Source organism: Lathyrus oleraceus, chromosome 4, assembly GCF_024323335.1.
Source record: "Lathyrus oleraceus cultivar Zhongwan6 chromosome 4, CAAS_Psat_ZW6_1.0, whole genome shotgun sequence".
Lineage (NCBI taxonomy): Eukaryota > Viridiplantae > Streptophyta > Magnoliopsida > Fabales > Fabaceae > Lathyrus > Lathyrus oleraceus.
Window position 1 is genome coordinate 189,399,164 of NC_066582.1, and position 22,741 is coordinate 189,421,904.

A 22,741-nucleotide genomic window follows, 5' to 3' on the forward strand; every position below is an offset into this window, starting at 1 on the left:
TGGAACAAAAAATTTATTTTGTAACTCTTGACAATCATTAAAGTATATTATGAATGATGACAAGATTGCATGTCAGCAAATATTTGAAGGATTTTTTTTTGTTTTTGATGGTGATTTCAGATAAATCCTACTGATTATACCCAGAGGAACTAGGTCTGATATTATGCATACAACAATAAATACTTCATATAATTGGGATCATTGCACAATTGTTACTCTAACACAAAATATACGGTTACGGAGTGGCTTAAAGTTCATCCATTTCATAATATTTTTTTTGAATTTTCTCTGAATGAACTTTAAAGATTGGTGATGAAAAAATATCATAACCAAATGATGGATATGTTGATATTACTATTCTTAATAAGTTATTGCTAAAACACTTTGATGATCCAATTGAGGCAATTGTTTCAAGTACGTATCCAAATCTCCTTCAGAACTTCACAAATTCTTAATACATAAAGCTATTTTGCAATTAACCATTGAAATTATGGATGATATAAATGATTCCATTACACAACTTATTCATAGTAACTAACTACATTTCACTATTTTTTGGGTCAATGTTTAACATTATTAGTAACATTGAGCAAATATAAATATTTAAAATTTAAATTGACGGCGAGGAAAAGCTATTTTTGAGTTGTGATTTCATTGATAGACCAAAAACAAATGATAATGATGCTTTCGAGCAACTAATACCATAATTCTTGAGTTGTCTAAAACCTTCAAGTTTATCAAATCATTTTATCAAATTGAAGCCTGACACAATTCTTATGTTGTTAAGGAATTTGGATTAATTAGAAGAATTATGCAATGGTATTAGGTTGACTGTTATTAGACTTGCAAACCAAGTGATTAAAACAAAAATCATTTCAGGTAAAAATATTGGAAATTTCATTTACATATTAAGAATGTCTTGACCTCCTTCTCAATCTCGTTGGTCATTAAAGCTTATTAGAAGGCAATTCCTAATTATTGTGTCATTTTGCTATGACGATAAACAAATTTCAAGATGAGTCATTAGACGATGATGACTTATACTTACCAATAGATATTTTCAATCATAAAATACTCTAGGTCAATTTCAAGAGTCAAAAGTAAGACAATTCAAGTCAAACAACCGTATTGTCTTCAAAAAAGTGTTTTATAATATTATCTAAATAACCAATATTTTAAAAACTGGACCGAACCGGTCTGTTCAACCGATTGGACCGGAAACCGGAGAAGAATCCGGTTGGATCAACCTTTCAAAATCGCTAATGTGTCAAAACCGGAGTAAAATTAAAAAAACCAGATTAAACCATCCAAAACCATTCGAACTAAAGAACCAGAGCCGGTTTTGTAAAATCGCCCAGTTCAAAAAAATGTATCAAATTGATTATTTTTAATTTTTTTTTATAAATTTTAATGTGTCAATATCAAAATTTAACATACATTCTCAATCACGAAAAAGAATTCCGTACTTTTTTACAACCATATCAACTTCTAAGTTGTGTTACTCAATTATAGTTCCAACTTCTAAGTTTTGTCACTCAATTATAGTTTTTCTTTCAACCACACTCCATCATCATCACACTGTCTCTTTCAAACATAATCATGATATTCAACTCAATATTGATTATCGTTCAAGCCAATATTGTTTGTTGTTGTTAATTAAGACTTATTTATCATAATTCAACTCAAATTCATTTTTTTTTGTTATTTAATAAAGTATATTGTATTATTTATTTTTAGTATTTTATCTTATTTAATTTAGGTATTCTTAATTATTTAAACTTTATTTTAATTCTTATATTCAATTATTTTAATTTTGGTTTGAATTAGTTTAACTTATTTTATTATAATTCTTTAATTTGGTCAAATTATTCTTAAATGAAGGTTGAAATAAAGTGTATAATTATGTTATGCTATTATATGTATTATCAATATTTTTGTATTAAATTTATAATTGATTTTTAAAATATTTATTTTATTAAATTAAATTGTGAACATATGATATTAGTTTATTTAATAAACGATTCGACCGTAGGTTTAATTGATTGAACCAATTGAATTTTAAACCACAAATTTTACGGATTCGGTTTTTAAAATAATATAAATAATCATTATATATATATATATATATATATATATATATATATATATATATATATATATATATATATATATATATATATATATATATATAGATTAATTACTATACACTGTCAGTGTAAAAAGTTTTACACCGTCGGTTCATCACCATCACCCGTTTGTATTACTTTATAGATTTTTAAAATAAAAGTCAAACTTCTTTTAATATCCAACGTCTATAATTAAGTGATGGTGTTAAAATATTTCCATGAGTTCATTCTACAAAAGATCATTACTATTTAGATTTACTATATGTTAGAGTTGCATTTTTGTTTAAGTTAATAGTTATTAAATGATCTAAAATATCCATGATTTGTTTTCACCTAGTATTATATCAAACTTAATTCCACACATAAGTAACATGTGAATTGTTTTCATGATTTTTTTCTCTTCAAATTGGCCTTAAATTATTACAGGGTTATATGGAAAACATGGTAACCACAGCATAGGATTAAAATCTTACTTTAATAGAGTTTTAGACAGTTGTTTTTTGTTCTTAGTTTGATTCAATTACAAATCAAATAGAAAGCGCAACTAGGCATCCATCCTTTCCCAACCTCCCAATACTGGCTAACATACTGCTGTGCAGGAGCTGCAGCATCCAACCGGTGAATAGTGCAGATTCCATAAAACACAGTTTCAGAATTTGAGTTTTCCCATTAATTCCAAGTAAAACGGTCATTGCAGAAATCAATAAATTATTATTTAACACAGTAATCTGAACTAAAATTTTGTTGTACTTAGAAAAGTGTATAGTAAACCTGAGAGACCGTATAAAGAGATTCTGTTTAATCCCTCAAACGTGATATCTCAGTAACTCTCTCACACACTATATTTAGACATATTATAAATCACATCACATCCACTTTTTTACCATGCTTGTTTATTTTTATCTTATAAAACAATATATTATTCATATAGTGTATAATAATACTCCATATTTGAAATTAAAACCCACATATACACATGCATATAAATCATGACAGAAAGACTCAGAAGAAAAGGCTAAGTTTTCTCATAGTGTACGTCAAGATAAGGAAAAAGACAAGAGCACTAAAAAAACTAAAGCATTGAAAAGAAAGATAAAGAGATGAAAAAGGGAAAAGAAGAAAGGTAAGGAAAAAAGATAAAGAAGGCAAACAGTCACTCATTCACTTTAACAGAGACAGACACCAATGTTGGTAGAATGTCTAGTTCAGCACAAAAGAAAAATGAGACTAGAATTTTGTTATAGCTAGCCACAAACCATTTTGTTCGCAAGAGAATTTTACTGAATTATGCTCACGACACAATAGTAATAAAAGGTACATAGATAGTAGTAATAATAAACCAGCAGAACAGAATCAGAATTTTATAATTACTAGCCCATGAAGAAAAACAAAGCTGTACACATTACACAACAACCAACAAAAGAGTACTTCAAAAACATGAAAGATAGATAGATAGATAAGACTCTCTGAATTGATATCAAATCAATTACTACCTAAAGTAAATTGAACCTAAGAATAGTGTCAGCAAGTGGAAATTTTAACTGCATCTAACAATACCCAAAAGAGGTAATTTTCACTGCTTCAACTCAACCCAATCATAACGTCCTTCCAAAGGCACGTCCTTCACAATATCAAAATTATACCTGCAAATTAAATTAATCCAAAACTATATAAATTATAATATCTTTATACACAGATAGATTAGTTGTGTTAATATTATATATTGAGGATAAATGTAGTATTATTTGAATTCATGAAAATGAAAGTAATGTTTTGAGCTTACTTGTTTTCAAACTTTTTCTGCATATTTTTTTCAGCGGCGGAGAAGAACTCATCAAGCTCCGATTCGGACGGCATCTTTTGCGGTTTCTTCTCTATAGAATCAACCTCTTCCTGGTCGCTTAACAGGCTCATCTCTCTTCTCCTGGAACAATGTTTGGGTTCTTAGAAATAATGAACATTACTTATACGTGCATGTGAGGGAGTTACATAATTCATATTCATATCATCCACATTTATTTATTTATTTACTCACACGATATTCATTTCAAATTCAAAATTAATTCAGTTTTTTTTTTAAATTAAAAAAAAACTGAATATTTAATTATGATTGAAAAAAACCTTATAACTTGGTCGTGGCAGGTGGACGTTTCAACTTCCTCTGGACTCTGAACCTGAAAATGCGTTACGTTTTTATTATGTTTAGGTGAATAAAAGCACATTAGTTTGATGGATGGTGTAAGAATGTTTACCTCTTGAGATTCTTCGAATTTGGTAATGATGTTACCGGAGCAAGAACATGGGAATGATTCTTCGTCGGAAGTGAGGGTGGAGTGGCATTCCTCCACCATGAAGGTAAATTTTTTGAATGGAGGTTTATTATGGTGAAATGTTTCGGTAGTTTTTCTTTTTCTTTTTCTTCCAAAGTTTGGGGTGTCCATTGTGAATTAGAGGGAATTGTTGGCGAATAGAGGAGTGACACGTGGAGGTGAGAAACGGAGGGAAAGTTGTTGTGGCGGTTAGAACTAACTTAGAAGTGGTGAAATGAGAGAGGAAGAGTGAGGAGAAAGAGTGTGATTATATATATGAGTTTGTTGCTTGGGTGGGTCAGAGATGGTGGTGGATGGAGAATTGGTCTTTTCAGGCGAAATTATTGTGATCGTTTCTGAATGACGATTATATCCTTGAGTTTGTTTTGATAATCCCCAAACTGCCATTATCTTTCTCTAGCAATGTCATGTGTGGGGGCAGGAAGGAAATGACAGTGTTATCATGAATTTGAATTTCTCATGCATATTTTTGTTTATTCTTCCTTGTAACTAATTTTTTTTATTAAATAAAGTTAATGAGTCTATGTAATATTATAGTATGGTTTTTTCACAATGTTGACTTATATTTATTCTATGTCAAGCATAATGAAGTACAATGGCTCTAATGGATCGAATATAATTTTGCAGATTGTATAATATTATCCGAGTTTTTGAATTATGAGGAGGAAAAATTTACAGAATTGTATTAATATTTCATTTTCGTTTGCTTGATAATGGTTATTTATTGAAATACGTTTTATCACGGTCTTTGATAACAATCGTTATGATAAATGAAAGATTACTAGCTTTGATTTTCAGCACAAATATTTTTTTTTATATTGTTTTTTACAAAAAAGATTTGTCTTTATAATTTAATAAATATATTAAAATAATACTTATATTTTATTGATAAGCTTGACGCTGAAAAATTAAGGCTAGTTGAAAAATTTGCAGATATGAAGATCAATCTTTCAGAATCCAAGGATAAAAAGTATGGAGAAAAAGACTTAGAAGGTAAAGCTTAAAGACTCAGAAGCGACACAACCAGAAGTTGTCGTTGGTCCAACTCATCAGAAGAAGAGTAGACCAAGAACTTCTCATTCTGAAGAATTAATTATGGGAGATAAAGACGCACCAATCAGAACTAGATCTTCATTCAAACCTTATGGAGATACTATTATAGGTTTGGCATCTTTAATAAAGCCCATATTTATTGATGAATCTCTTCTGGATAATGAATGGATTCTGGATATGCAAGAGGAACTGAATTAATTCATCAGAAATGACATTTGGGATCTTATTCAGAAACCAAAGAGTTTACATGTCATTGGAACCAGATGAGTTTTCAGAAACAAGTTCAATGAGAAGGGAGAAGTTGTTAGAAACAAGGCTCGACTGGCAGAACAAGGTTATAATCAGGAATAAGATATAGACTATACATAAACCTTTGCTCCAATTTCCAGGTTAGAGTTTATTCTCCTTTTAATTTCTTTGTAGTTAATCATAACATCATTCTTTATTAGATGGATGTGAAGAGTGCATTCTTAAATGGACACATTTATGAAGAAGTGTATGTGCACCAACCCCCTGGTTTTGAAAGTCCTCAAAACCCAGATTTTGTTTTTAAACTAAAAAATATAGTATATGGTCTGAAACAAACTCCCAGAGCTTGGTATGATAGACTAAGTAACTTCCTTTTGGAAAATGATTTTACTAGAGGGAAAATGGACACAACTCTCTTTTGCAAAACCTTTAAGAATGATATTCTGGTTGTGCAAATTTATGTTGATGATATTATTTTTGGTTCCGCTAATGCTTCATTGTGCAAGGATTTTGTTAAGTCAATGCAAGCAGAATTTGAAATGAGTCTGATAGGAGAACTTAAGTTCTTTCTGGGAATCCAGATTGATCAACGTTCAGAAGGAACATACATTCATCAGAGCAAGTATACAAGATAACTTTCGAAGAAGTTTAACTTGTCAGAATGTAAGCAAGAAAAAACTCCAATACATCTTACATGCATTCTGGAGAGCGAAGAGCTAAGCAGTAAGGTAAATCAGAAGTTATTCAGAGGTATGATAAGATCTCTTCTTTATCTAACATCTTATAGACCTGATATTTTATTCAGTGTCTGCTTATGTGCTCGCTTCCAATCAGATCCTAGGCACACTCACTTAACTATTGTTAAGAGAATCTTTAGGTATCTGAAAGGTACTACTAATCTTGGTTTGTTTTATAGAAAATCAAGTGAATACAAATTAGTAGGCTATTGTGATGCTGAATATGCTGGAGACAGAATATAAAGGAAAAGTACTTCTAGAAGTTGTCAATTTCTGGGAGACAATCTGATCTCGTGGTCTAACAAGAGACAGTCAAGAATTGCGCTTTCAACAGCCGAAGCTGAGTATATCGCAGCTTTTGGATGCAACACTTAGATACTCTGGATGAAGAGTCAACTGGAATATTATCAGATATTTAAGAGTAACATTCCTATTCTCTGTGATAATACTTCTGCTATTTTTTTGTTTAAGAATCCTATCTTGCATTCTAGGGTTAAGCATATTGAAATTAAACATCACTTTTTACGTGACTATATTCAGAAGGGTATTTTTCACTTAAAATTTGTCGATACAGACCATCAATGGGCTGATATCTTTACAAAACCCCTCGTTGAAGATAGATTCGTCTTCATTCTAAAAAACTTATTTATGGACTTTTGTCCAGAATGAAAAGATGAATTTCAGAATGTTAAGCTTCCAGAACTCTTGATTAGGTTCTAAGAATTTATTTGTTTCTGAAACATGAGATTTTTGAAATGAGGAAGTTTCATGAATCAGAGAGGTTTTGATCAGAAGCCATCTTATCGATTTTTCTTCTTAATTTTGAATAGATGTTGCATTAAATTATTATCTTAGTGTTTGATATAATGTGGTTCTTAGTGGTGACAGTTGTCCCACTTTATGAGCATGCATGATAATGGCGTGACACATTGGGTTTCTCATTTATTGGGATTAGGTTAAAATCTCTTACGCTTCCCCCTTTTGACTGAATGTTTGTTAACTTTTCATCATTGCTTATTTTCTATATAAACCCACTTCACTCATATTTTCGCACTACGCTCACAACTACTCCCACACTTTTATCTCTTTCAAACCCTCAAATACCCTTTCTACAATTGTTCTTCATCTACAGCTTTCGTTAATTGCTGATTAAAAACAAAAATAACAACAAGCTCAACCTCAATCTTCTCCTTAGCCAGTCGCCGATAAGAACACTCCTCCCTCCAAGGAAGAAATTTATGGTAGCAGTATCCCATCAGAAAACTATCATATCTTCACCAAGACCGATCCTCCAAAAATATTGGCGTACTACATGGAAATCTGCCTCGACGATAATATTGACCCATTGGTGGATCCCTTAAATCTATTTGATGACTACGCAGCTATTTCGCCGCCTCTTCCGCCATAAAACCTTTAGTTTTTTTATTAAAAAAAATATGCTATACACTTTTGTGTTTTTCTTTATTTTTGTTTAAGTACTTTTATGTTTTAAGTTTTTTTTTGTATCTGTAACATGATTGTATTGTTTCTTCCTTTTGGCACTATTTAATGAAATCATGTTTGTTTCTTTTCATCACTTTTATTTTATTTGTCTATGACTTTTTAATTGATGACAAAGGGGGAGAAACATACATAGGGGAAGAATCGTAATTGATTTTGATTTACCTATATTCATGAATCAGAATCCAAATATTGTTTAATGTTTCTGCTAAGAACTACTTCGAAGAATAGTTTGTTCAATATTTTGTAGGGAAAAGTCAAGTTCATCAGAAGCTCTTGAAGTCCTTCAGATCAGAACTTAAGTTACCTATTTCTGAGGAAATGGTCTACTCTCTGAGTCTGAAGCTTTAATCTTGTTGGTTGAAAAAGATTTCAACCAGGCATTAGTTTATGAGGAATTGAAAAATCGACATCAAGTTCTAAGAACCAGACTTGACTCAACCAGGTCCTAAGGTTTATAACAAGGCTCTGAAGCTCTTTAAGAAGAATATGTAACCAGGATCTGAAATCTCTTTCAAAGATTCAAAGATAATTTTAAAGAGAACTAGGCCAAGTTTCTGAAGTAAAGCTCAACAGAATGTTGATGTCAACAACCAGTGCTCTGGAGAACATCAAGCAATTTCTAAAGACAACCCAGATTCTGATGGAAGATCATTCTGGTGCTTCAAAAAGGTTAATCAGGAAAGTGTTATTTCATTCTGATTTTATCTTTTTAGGATTATACATCTCAAGGGGAGCTTTGTCCTTCTATAAGATATATCTTTTTGTGATTACCCTATACAAAATTGTTCATCAAAATACATGTTTTTGTCATCTCAAAAAGGGGGAGATTGTTAGAACAAGATTTGGTTTTGCATCTATACCTTGAGTTTTGATGATAACAATGTTGTATTTGTGTGATAACAATTTTGGTACCTAATGGTTTGTTATTGTGTAGCTTTAACAGCCAGTTCTGATTTTGAGTTATGATGTACAACGTCATAAGTTTCTGAACATTGTGTTCCAAATTTCGCTTCTATGCTAATCATGAGAAGTTCTGGAAGGTGTTTAAGTTGTTGTTGGAATGATCCTTCAACTTTTGTGTTGATTCACTCCTGAGAAGTTTCTAAGGAGACATTATGTTGCTGCCGTAACGTTCTCTTGGTTTATGCTTCTGGATGTGACTATGATCATCAAGCTTCTGAAGAATGGCAAGCTTCTAAAGTTGTATTACTTAGCTGAAGATTTTGAAGATCTCAAGTCATACGTTGAGGTTATCAAGGTTCTGACTGAAGAGTATGAAGATTCAGAAGATTATGAAGATACTGAAGATCTCAAGCAAGACTGCTGACGTTGTCAAGGTTCTGACTGAGGATTCTGAAGTTTCTGAATCTAGCTGTGTGTTTCTTCATTTCATGCTTCATCATATATTCATCAGAAGCCAATGTATTTGAAGATAAGATCAAAATGGATACGTGATCAAATAGTACATGGTACAAATCATACATTTTTTCCACTACCTAATATCGTGGGAAAAGGACAGTACTATACATCACACTTGTCACTGATTTTGTGGGAGAAGGACGGTACTATGCGTCACTCCTTTCACCAATCCAATAGTGGACAACCACTATATTGGTATCCCCATTTCCCCCTCCAACGGTCTCTTTCTTATGCTATATAAGTAGGACGTTGAGACTTGAAGAAAAATGCAAGTGCTACAACAATTTGACAAGTCTGTTTTCTTCGTGAAAAGATATCAACTTTGTGCATACTTTTCTTTAAGTATTTGTTTTTCATTTGTGTAAAATATGCTCGTGTAGAAGCAACTTGTAAAGACAAAAAAAAATATTCAAACTTGTTGTTTGTAACTTCTTAGGTATAGTCGGATCCTTGAGATGACAAAGAAAGTTGTTTTTTGTGATTCCTTAAGGAGACTAGGGTATAGTCGGATCCTTGAGAAGACAAAGAAGGTTATTCTTTCTGATTATTGTCATCAGTTGATTATAGTGGATTAAGTTCTTGTGTATAAGGCAAAATCATCTTGGCGGGTGGACTGGAGTAACTTTGAGTTTCAAGCGAACTAGGATAAAAATACTTGTGTTTTTATCTCTTTGTTCTTAACATTTGTGTGGTGTTTTTGAGTTGGTAACAAACTTTTGTTTTAAAACTCAATTTAAACCCCCATTTCTTGTGTTTTTCACACCTTCAAATGTCTTCATTGAGATGGAAAACTAGGAACTCTCTTTAGGTATAAGCATTATGGACCATCAATGCTAGACTTTAAGTTGCTATAAGAAACAAGAATGGGGAAAAGGAGTCTCCCTGCCTCAATCCTCTTTTGGCTTGAAACTCCAATGTGGGACTACCATTAACCAAAACGGACATATAACTGATGAACAATAATACTTCCATTCACGCAACTTTGCCACGTGATTTTCACTTCACAATTTTCATTCCTAAACGTTCTTTTTATTTTTGAATTTAACGTTGCAGAGTGATTTTCACGTCACAACTTAAATTTAGAAATTTTCAAATTTCCCTCATCTGTCAACGTGATTATCACGCCACAGTTTTTTTTAATTTTTTTCAGTCTTTCCCATGTGCAAGTCTGACTCTCAATTTTTTAATAATAAAAACATGTAGTGACGTGATTATCACGCCGCAACTCTCTTTTTTTGCCACGTGATTTTCACGTCACTATATCACGTGGCTGGAGAGAAGTTTTCTGGTAGTGAATATTCTTTGAAAAAACTAAAAACAACAATTCAATAAAAATTCTTCACATCATAAGTTGTGTTAAGAAAAGAAAAAATATTCAAATATTTACACATGTATCAATCCAACATATACAACAATACAACTCATAACCAAGAAAACACAAAGATAGCACAATCATAGATTGAACACTACCTCAAGCCCAACAATATCTAATGTCATGTCATAATCTTCCATTCAAAACACTTTATCTTAGGTGCTTCGTGTTTGAGAGATCGTGTAATATTATGTTTTTTTTCACTCAAAGCACTTTGCCCTATATGTCTACATGTCTCTCATGCTTGGAGGATTGCGTATCAATAGGTCTATTTTGAAAAAATGACATTTGAGGGCAATGAGATATACCATATAGATAAGAGCCCTCTAATATCACATAGAGTACTCCTAATAAGTGATTGGACTCCATAATACTCGAAATGAGGTCGGACAAGCCCGTCATAAAGAGACAAAAGCGAGAGCCTTTAGCTTCAAGACCAATACACCATAAGTTGGGAGATCACTAAAAATATTCAAAAGCAAAGACTGGGCCACACATATGAGTGTGTAGGCAACTGCCCCCACTAAAAATTTATCACTCTTAAAAATAGTATTAATTATAATAATACAATTATAACACTTAAGTATTCTATAGCAAATAAATATGACAAATTAATCCTCAAACTTTGTTTTCACTTCACCATCATAACATCTAAATACAATTCTATAAGACATTTCAATATAACTTCTGTTGATACCAATTTAATATTCTTGTTTCAATAGATTATGAGTTTATTTATATTTTATAGTATGTTATAAATTTATTTTATCAATAAATATGTTATAATATTTATTTATTTAAGTAATAAATATTTTATATTAAAAAGTAATTTATTATATTTTAAATATAAAATTAAGTTGATATCTATATTATTATTGTAAAAACAATTATAAATATGTCTCACAATATAGATGGTTAGTAATGTTTTTCTAACTATCTGCTACATTTTTTTAATTCGTTGCTCATGTTTGAATTTCTGGATATTGTTAAATTCAGCATAGGGTCCATTGATTCCATGCATTCTCTTGGTGTAGGCAGACACAAATTTAAGGACCATGATATTCATGCAGGATCCGCACTGCAGCAAAGTATAAGGCGACAAAACCATAACAAATATGTAAATAAAGTAATAACTGACAATTGTGTAAAATAAAAGATGAAATAATTGACGAAAAAGCAAAGCAAGGACGATTGGAATATTTTTTATATTTAAATATTATTTATTTATTTATTTTTATATTATAATAATTATTAAGTGGAGATATATATTTATATTAATTATATTAAATATTAAATAATTAATTTTTTAATTAATTAAATAATTAAATAAAATAAAAAATGCAATTTAAATTTTTACTGAATAATTAATTAATTAGATATTAATTCATATTTGAGTGCATGTTAAGATAATCAATTTTAGAATAACGGTAACTATAATTCATCATTACTCTATATATAAATTGTGGTCCCTAATATATTATATAACAAATAGATTATCTCTTCCTCCATCACAAGAATGACCAAGACATTAGAAATATTGATCGAACAAAATCGACAAGTTAACAAGTACAAGTCATTATACATTTTTGTATTTCAGAATTATCAATGTCACTATGTAAAAAAATTTGTTTTTTGAATCCTCCAGCATGTGATCCTTAATAGGTCAATATGTAGTGGATCCTAAACTAAAATTATGATTACAGTTTTTAATATTTATATTTGAGCATGCCATAATAAATTAAGTTATTAATTAATTATGCCAATTAGTATCAGAGCGAGAGCGGGTTAATGTTTGGTTATTAATATTGAACCTAAATCTAATATTGGTGAATTGATTATTTATTTTAAATTGAAAATTTCTAATAATCAAGTCATTTTTTTAATTTAATTTTTGTTTTATCTTTTTCACATAAAAATTAACACCTAAATTTAGATTTTAAGAGATAAGATCAAAGACCAATACAAATATGTGTAATATATATTTAGTTATAATATATTATTTATGGAAAATTTATTGAATCTTTTGAATGCTTCATAAAATTATACGATAAAAATAAATATTTGATTCTCTAAATTTTGAATACTTTGAATTTTAGAATTGTTTTCATTGATTTTAAAATTATTTATTTAAATAATTATTAGATGTATATGTGAATCTGTTGTGACATATTTTTTTGGATATATAAATATTTTTGTAGTAATTTAATTTAAAATTAAGCATTTAACATAATTATGTTGTTTGAGTTTATTGTTATCTGATTTTATAAAATAATTTTTTTAATCATTCAATTTTGATAAATTTATATAATTTGTTTAATTGTGAGCTTGTTCTCACACTAAGGACGGTCAATAAATCTTATTATTATCAAACAACATCCTAAATGAATAGGACCTATAGTGCTTTATAAGTTTAAGACTCTCTCCATTTAATTAATAAGATATCTAATAATTTTGGTTGATACAAAGTTTCAAAAGTGATCTCCATTGTGTAAATTTGATTCAATTAGAATCACAAAAGATGTAGTATGTAATTGTTCATGCGAATTGATATGGTCGGCAAAAAAGAATACATAGTTTCACCAAGCAATTTCATATCTATTTTTCTGGATTGGACATATGACCCCAACCGACCACCATGAAGGAGCCATATTCCTTCCATAATCTTCTAAGCACACAAGAGTTATCATCCTGATGATTACAAAGGACCCCAATTGCAAGTACATCAAACGACTCTCCGTAATTCACTAAAGAATGCATCAAATTGAGGTAAAAAGTCTCAAATTTCCAGATCTCCAGTTTCTATGATTTCAAGTGATAGTTGGATCTAGAGCTACTCGATCTGCCACAACACGCTTAACCACCTATGCGCGTGAGACACTTGTTGTTGCTCTAGCAGCGGTCAATCAACCGCCTCTCCTTCCTCCTCATGGCATCGCAAATCCTGGAACAACAATCCCATTTCATTCAGATCTGGTTCAGGCTCAACATAAAACTGTTGGGATTTAAGAGGTTTTTTTTTTCAAAAATTTAGCCTCTTAACGGAAGAATTCCGATGAATGGATTTTGATTAAACCATTAATCACAAATAAAAGAAAATATTTTGAATTGCCTCTTGAAGTGTGTTTTAACTTTGATTACGAACGTGGAAAATATCATTGTCTCTACGTAATCCACGCGAGTACAAGTGGAATGCGACGCTAGCCATTTCTTGTTCTGAGAAAATTGACAATTAAGATTGGTAGGGGAAAAGTTCATCTATTTATAGAGAGCTACTAAAATCATAACGCTCTTATTTTGGACTTTTCCAAAATAAGCTCAACCTTATTTAATTAAAATTATTTTAATAAAATAAAATATTATTATATTTAACTAATTTTTTTTAATTAAATATCAATTAAATTAAATCATATTTAATTTAATTAACTGTCAATTCTCATTTATTTAATTAGATCATATTTAATCAAATAAATTATATTTATGCTAATTTATTAAATAATACAATTATCATCTTATTAAATTAAATATGATTTAATTTAATCATTTGTTCCATTGTCAGTACTATATGCGTGTCACCATGTAGATTCTCTTTATGTTGGTAATAATATTGAATCATATATTTAATATTATAGACCATGAGTTGTATCTAGTAACACATCGCTGCTACTCAAGTAACGAGAATGTCATGTAATTTGACATAATCTTTCTATGATAATGATCATGCATATAATTTCTCTTTTGTCCTTATATCTATATTGAACACAAGACATAGAATGTTGTATAGTCCAATATTTATTACTTGATCCCTTAGTATACTTTATAAAAATAAAATAAGCCCAACATCTCATATCAACTTATTTGAGCACAGTCATGCATTTTACTGTCATACTCTATCAATGGAGCCCACAGATATTACTCTCGTATATGTAGGAGGGGAAAATCCTATCTAGATCACTCACATCCCTCAACATGATTTATAAAGTACGCATAAACCATCTTTATGGTCATCGCGTTATGGACAACGTTTGATTGAGAATAAAATACTCGACTTCATATCTAGGGTCCATAGTGATTTCAAGTCGAAGGATGGTATACACCACTATCACTATGAGAATACCTTATGAAACTTACATAACAAACTATGTAGTATTCTCATGGTAGGTCAATCCAGTATAAATATTACTTCTAATATTTATACCTACATGAAGACTTGATATCTCATATCCATGACTTGTGAGATACACTCATCAGTTTACTCACATAATAGTCTGTATACATTAATGTTGTCATATTTGATAGTAAAGATTGACTACATATACTTTAAGAATAATTTTCTTATGTTTAATGATATCTTACGATTAAGTCATGTTAGGACAATATATATATTGATCCTATGTTCCTGATAACAAAAGAACAACAAGATCAATAAAACAATATGCGAAAATAGAATTAGAGGTTTTACCTCCAGCCATTGTTGCAGTGTTGTGAGTGCACTGCCTTTGATTCTTCCAAGCTCTTGCTCTCTCAATATAGATGGTGTATTTTCTTTTGTGATGAGAGAAAGCTTTGGGGACCAAAGACTATTTATAGGCTTGATTCTACCATCAAGAATTTAAAGCCATTAAAACTCATTACCACCCAATTAAATGGTCATATCAATTTACATTAAAACTAAAATAAATCATACCCTTTTCAGAACCAAAATCCCAAAACTATGGACCACGTTAAAATTGGTTTTTTTTATTAATAATAATTATTATAATAAAAATAAGAAACCGTTACATTCTCCCACTTGGTCCATAGAACTGATTATTGGCATAAATGAGTCATGGAAAACTTACTCAAGAAATAAATATGAGAATCATAGAGATAGTCCCTCTTAAAACGAGTAGTCTCATATATGTATTACAACATATCTATTTTCAAATGATATAATACCAAATGAGTCCAACAATCTATTCTCACAAACTTTGAACATGCATCTCTCACTTATTTGGACTAAACATTAATGTCATTGATATACACAAGGTTCAAATCTTATTTGATTCATCCTACATTTATTATAGATGAGTTTATCAAAATCGTAGAACTCAAATCCACCACTTAATTTAGTATTGAAACCACTGTTTTGGATAATTATAACAACACGTGTCCATTATTAAAACATGCACTCCTCTTCTTGTCAATACAATACTTAGAATTAATGTTTCTTTTACTAAATGAAACCTAATAACAATTATTTGGCTTCATTCCAAGCTTTAATCTAAGTCTAACCATAAGCTCTTATAGTCAATAAAAACTCGTTGTTCCATTTTAAACATAAGATGACTCAAATTATAATCAATGTCCTACTTCTTTAAAGACTCTTCACGTTATTATAAATGTGAGATCAATATCTAGTATCACATACTCGTGATGTAGAAGTAGACAATATGACTTTCTATAACTAAATGTATGAAGAAAAAGTCTTACTTCTTTCTTCTACTTTGACTCTTTTGATAACCATTAACAATTTTCTTCTTTCAACACATGAAAACACTGTCTTTCTTTAGAACCATGTTTTTTTGCCAAAATATAAAGGAATATAAAATGAATCTCATTTATTTTATAATTTATCTATTTAATATCACATACTACTTTAATTTTTTTCAACAAGATGTGATCGATATATTTAAAATTCATTCATAATGAATCTAATCTACATATCCGAGACAATTTCAAATAGAACTTGTGACCAACTATTTGGTCTATAAGAAATTCAAATTTTAAATTTCAAAACTATTTTAGATCCATTTGGATTCTTAACTTATGTAGAAAGACCTTGGAAAGTTTTACATTTCTCATATCTTGTATTTCTTATTTAAAAAGAAATCCTCGAGGTTGATGATCATATCATTTTTTGTGATGACTACAATTACGAGATATGTTATATCTAGACATTTGACTTGATCCTTCTCTCAAGTATCGTTCTTCAAATCTAGTTATATTCGGTTGTTGGGAATTGGTTGCTTGAGAACATGCATTTTTTCTCGTGCTCGAGAATAATTCTCAATTTCAGTACCAACTCAGAAACTCCTATCTGACCCTTACATCTTTCATAAGGATATTTCACGGTAAAATATAAAATAAAATGCAAAGTAAATGCTAACTACAAAACGTGTAAAAAGATTGTATTAAATTAAATCATTTTAATACGGACTTTTTATTAAAATGCTCTCACTATTTTAACCCAAACCAAATGACCCTCAATTTGATTCAGAAAATCCCATCGAAATATTGTCTAGCGGGTTGAGATCCATGTTTCCCTTTGTTTTAAGTTCGCGTAGGCAGATTATACAAAACTCTATTATTTAGGTAGGAACTCTTTCCAATTGTAACTAATACAACTCTCAAGTTTTATCAGTTGAGTGAATAACTCCTTATTCTAATTCATCATATGGATTATTCTCAACTCTTGCTTCTAAACATATATAATCATATTATAATTAGTTTAGTTAAGTCAAACCCAAAAATTTAGCAGTTGAATATTACATTTATCTCATCGCCCCTTAATAATATAAAACATGCACCTCGCGTTAGGCGAAACCTAGATTATTCGATACTAGTCTTGATGAGTGCTAAATTTTGGAAAAAAATTAAATTAATATTTAATTGAGGGATTTTTCTCTCTTAATTTTTAGTCATATTTGTGTATCTCATACACTCACATATTTGTGTATCTCATACACGCGCATATAAACATACATATCATGCATCACATACATAAAATAATACACAATTTGATAATACGATTATGACTACCTAAAATGCAAGAATTAAATAAACTAATTTATTACAATTCTTTAACCCGCGAACAAGTTTTTCAAGATTCTCCACCAGTGTCTTCCTTTAGTGTTATATTCTCTTCAACTCTTGAGTAGTTAGAATATTTAAATGTATAAATAAAATAATTAAATGGCACGACGCACAAATCGTATTTAGATCAAATAAATCACGACATACATGTCGTATTTAAATAAATAAACACCAAAATTCTAAGTTCATAATCGTATGTCAAATTATTTAACAATAAATAATTTAATAATAATTAATAATAGATTGTCAATTTCTAAATATTGAAGCATCAAGACTTACGCTTTTTGCGAACCCTATTGGCACAACTCTTGCGCCATCACAAACCCTAATGCATAAGTGCTCATACCATCAAAATGTAATGGTCAATTATTTAATCTGATTGATCGAAATGTCATTGTTTCACTATATAAATATAGGATTCCAAAGCAAAATGCACATTGATCATTCAAATGTAGAATAATCATTAGACTAATTTAATGGATGAAACAAAATAGTGTATCAAATAAACTAACTTCGTATTAGAAATATTTATATCATATATAAATTTATCAATTATATTTGTATCACTTATGGATGATCTAAGTATCGTTGCTTCACCATACAAATGTCGAATTCCGAAGTATAGTCAACAACGAACATCCAAATTATACAAACACATGATGTCAATATTTAGTATGAAACAATAAACACTTTATTATTATTTATAATTAATAATATTAAACTATTATTATTGTTATATTATTATTATTACATAAAAGCCAACAAACCTAACCTCAATAAGGCTAGCCATTCAAATTGAATATAAAATAGCCATGTAAAAGTTACGGCAATCGACAATCACACAGACAACTTAGTAGATCATTCAACTTAACAGACACACAAACAACAAGTTATCATATAACATTTTAACACAATTTCAAATGGCTCGTTTATCTTAAAACATGTACCGTGTTAAGTGGTCAACACACACAACATCATTTTTTTTTGGTTTTAAAACGTAGAAAATTATCGAAGTTCTTTATGGAAATTGAAACAAGAAGGAGTCAACGATTCACTCTTTAACTCAATAAAACAAATTATTTAAGTCATCATTATGTTATTTAAGAGGTTTATTTTCAAAAATTTAGTCTCTTAACGAAACAATCCCGATGAACGGATTTTGGTTAAACCATTAATCACAAATGAAACACAAAACAAAGATTCTGAATCATCTCTTGAAGTGTACTTTAACTTTGATCACGAGTGTGGAAAATATCATCGTCTCTACGTAGTCCACGTGAGTAAAAAGTGGAACACGGTGGTAGCTGTTTTTTGTTCTAAGAAAATTGACAATTAAGATTGGTAGGGAAAAGAGCTCCTCTATTTATAGAGAGCTACTAAAACCCTAGTGCTTTTATTCTGGGTTTTTCCAAAATACGTCCAATTTTATTTAATTAAAACTATTTTAATCAAATAAAATATTATTATATTTAATTAAACTCTTTTAATTAAATATCAATTAAATTAAATCATATTTAATTTAATTAATTGTCATTTTTCATTTATTTAATTAAATCATATTTAATCAAATAAGTTATATTTGTGTTAATTTATTAATTAATACAATTACTATCTTATTAATTAAATCTTATTTAATTTAATCATTCATTTCATTGTCACTACTATACGCGTGTGATCCTGTAGGTTCTCTTTACGTTGGTAATAATATTGAATCATATATTTAATATTATAAATAAGACTTAAATAGTCGTTTGATCTCAGTATGTTGGCGTGTTTTTGTTTTACGTCCTTGTATCTTTTTTCTTCTTCTAGATAAAGTCCTTATATGTTGAATTTCATTTGCTTTTAGTCCCTAAAATTAAAATCTGCAGGTTTCCTGCGGATTTCAACTTTAGGGAATAAAAACAAAAGGATTTTAACATTCAGGGATTATTTTCAGGAAAAAAAAGATACATGGATGAAAATAAAAAATACATAAACTTACAAGGAACAAAAGACTATTTAAGCCTATAAACTATGAGCGGTACCTAGCAACACATCACCGCTACCCAAGTAACGAGAATGTCATATGATCTGACATAATCTTTCTATGATAATGATCACGTGTACAATTTTTCTTTTGCCCTTATATCTATATTGAATACAAGGCATAGAATATGTCACACTTGTATAGTCCAATATTTTATTCCTTGATCCCTGAGTATACTTGATAACAACAAATAAGCTCAATATCTCATATCGACTTATTTGAGCATGGTCACGTATTTTATAGTCATACTCTATCAATGGCCCCATAGATATTACTCTCGTATATGTAGGAGGGACAAATCCCATCTAAGTCACTCACGTCTCTTAGCATGATTTATAAAGTACTCGAGAACCATCTTTATGATCATCATGTTACAAACAATATTTGATTGGTAATAAAGTACTCAACTCCATATTTAAGGCCCATAGTGGTTTCAAGTCGAAGGGTGGTATATACCATTATCACTATGATATGACACTTACATAACAAACTATATAGTATTCTCATGGTGGGTCAATCCAGTATAAATATTACTCTTAATATTTATTTCTACATGAAGACTTGATATCTCATATCTATGACTTATGAGATACAGTCATTAGTCTACTCATATAATAGTCTATATGCATTACTGTTGTCCTATATAATAGTAAAACTTGACTACGGATACTTTAAGAATAACATCCTTATGTTTAATGATATCTCACGATTAAGACACACTGAATAGGTCATTAAACAAACTAATTATTCTAAGAACTTTATTATGTAATATACAAGTAACATAATAAATACAATGTATGATTATAAGTGTGTGTGTATGTGTGTGTGCGTGTGTGTGTGTATATATATATATATATATATATATATATATATATATATATATATATATATATATATATATATATATATATATATATATATATATAAAAACAAATAACATATACTGAATTCATGATATAAAAGCAAATAAAACCAATATGGATTGGTTATTAGGGATTACTCTAACAAAAACGACACATGCTTAAGTTACTCCAATCAATCCTCGTGTTTCACCTCTATTTTTTCTATCAGAAGCCTTTCTTGGCCTTCACGTGTTGCAAGAAAACCTCATAGTGGAAGGCGTGAATGAACGGTTGAATAATGTGTGTATCATCGCCCGACAAAAAAATTCAAACGCACTCGAAGGAATACTACAACACCTTGATGAAAACCTCCACAACACTACACCTCACAGATACGCCGTCCCAGAGGTCTCATCAAGGAGGACCTATATTTCCTTACTTAAGACTTCTGGGGCGAATAAAGAGGAATCTCCTCGATCAAGAGATCATCATAGAACCAGGAAGTAATGACTCCTCCCTAGAGCCCCGAGGGGGACCGAGGTAGTCACACTTCATCCCCAACTCAAGATTATAGTAGGTTGGGAAAGGTGCGATCAAAGCATTCACTGGAAGTGATGATTTTAAAAATAAATATATCAAAGTCCATGAAGAAGACTCTCAAGCTAGATGAGCATGATGGAAAGGGAGACTTAGATGATCATGTGATACTCGTCAATGACCGGCTAAATTACTTAGGCGTTGATGACAAATCTAAGTGCAAATTATTTGTGAGCAGTTTTCTGCATGTTTCATATCTTAGAATAGACAAACTGTGAGTGAATCCTCTCTGATCGGGATCTTCTAGGGAAAGAAGGAAAGCTTGTGGTCTTACATACACTGATTCATGCAAGTCATTGTCGAAGTCAATGCCGAAGAGGGCCTTCAGTGTTGGATCTTTGAGAATGGTCTCATGAGAGACCATTCATTCATGTCAAAGATAGGGAGGAAGAAAGTGAAGACCCTCCATGCGATGATAATCATGTCCGAGTCATACATGCTCTTAGAGGAGGAGTTAAACATGTGTTTCGATAATCCTGCGTCAGCCGAAACCCACTCCATTCATTTGGCCAGGAATAATTCCCATTAGTGTCAAGATGAATCTGACCAAGGTATGTAGGGATAGTATGACAAGTATACCCTCTGAAAGTCTTTCAAGAAAAGATCTATCAAGACATCACCAATACCGAATTTTGGAAGGTATGAGTCTGACTTCCTTATCCCGTTAGGGAAGCATCTCGCATTGATAAGTCGAAGTATTTTCGCTTCCACATGAGTCACGGATAAAACACTAATGATTGCATCCATCTGAAGGATGATATCGAAATGCTAATTAAGAAGGGTCGGTTCTCTTACTATGTTAAGGGAGGCAAAAAAGATAGGTAGGAATCATCTAAAGGTAAATCCCCCCTCGAAGACTGCAGATGTCGGGACCATCTACGAAAGCAACGAGGCTAGTAAAGGAAAGCACAAGTACATCGCCTCCATCACTAGAGGTTCACCTAGGGAAAATCTCCCCTCCAAGTGGGCAATAAAAGAAAGATCGCCAAGATGATGGCTGTCTACAGAGAAAGTCGGAGGTGTCCCTATTGGTGTAAGCCCTAGAGGCCAATACTTTTGGTACTTGTATCGAATTATTTATTAATAATAAAAGGCATTTTCTTTATTATGGTTGATTAATAAAGTCCCTAGAATAGATAGTCCGTTTAATGTATTAAGTGTGACTTAATCATGAGAACACATTAAACATAAGGACACTATTCTTAAAAGTATCCGTGGTCGAGCTTTAGTGTGAAGTGGGATAGCATTAAAGCATTAAGACTTTTATGTTTGTAGACTGATGATCACATCTCATGGATCATGGATAAAGAGTTATCAAGTCTTAAACATAGGTATGAATATCAGGAGTAATATTTATACCGGATTGACCCGCTATGAGAATACTATATAGAAAGTTATGCAAAGTGTCATAAGTTATTCTCATGGTGATAATAGTGTATACCACTCTTCGACCTGAAACCACTATGGATCCTAGATGTAGAGTTGAGTGCTTTATTGCTGATCCAACGTTGTCCGTAACTGGATAACCATAAAGACAGTTGATGGGTACTCCACGAAGCATGCTGAGGGACATGAGTGTCCTAGATGGAATTTGCCAATCCTGCGTAACAGGATAAATGTCTATGGGCCCAA

General features: G+C 30.6%; 1 protein-coding gene across 1 annotated transcript; it reads right to left on the bottom strand.

Annotated features, from left to right (window-relative positions):
- Positions 1 to 3,463: 3,463 nt before the first annotated feature.
- Positions 3,464 to 4,785, bottom strand: LOC127074465 (cyclin-dependent kinase inhibitor 7). The gene is made up of 4 exons (XM_051015789.1): positions 4,379 to 4,785; positions 4,248 to 4,300; positions 3,910 to 4,050; positions 3,464 to 3,769 (listed from the first exon to the last, which is right to left on the bottom strand). The coding sequence occupies exons 1-4, from the start codon at positions 4,565 to 4,567 to the stop codon at positions 3,700 to 3,702; spliced, it is 453 nt and encodes a 150-aa protein (XP_050871746.1). The 5' UTR covers positions 4,568 to 4,785; the 3' UTR covers positions 3,464 to 3,699.
- Between the last annotated feature and the right edge of the window lie 17,956 nt (positions 4,786 to 22,741).

Excerpts from the sequence above, each read along its gene's own strand:
- LOC127074465 (XM_051015789.1), bottom strand. The coding sequence starts at position 4,567 with ATGGACACCCCAAACTTTGGAAGAAAAAGAAAAAGAAAAACTACCGAA. Across the intron at positions 4,051-4,247 it reads TGCCACGACCAAGTTATAAG|GAGAAGAGAGATGAGCCTGT; the intron begins GTTTTTTTCAAT and ends ACATTGTTCCAG. Across the intron at positions 3,770-3,909 it reads CAGAAAAAGTTTGAAAACAA|GTATAATTTTGATATTGTGA; the intron begins GTAAGCTCAAAA and ends TTTAATTTGCAG.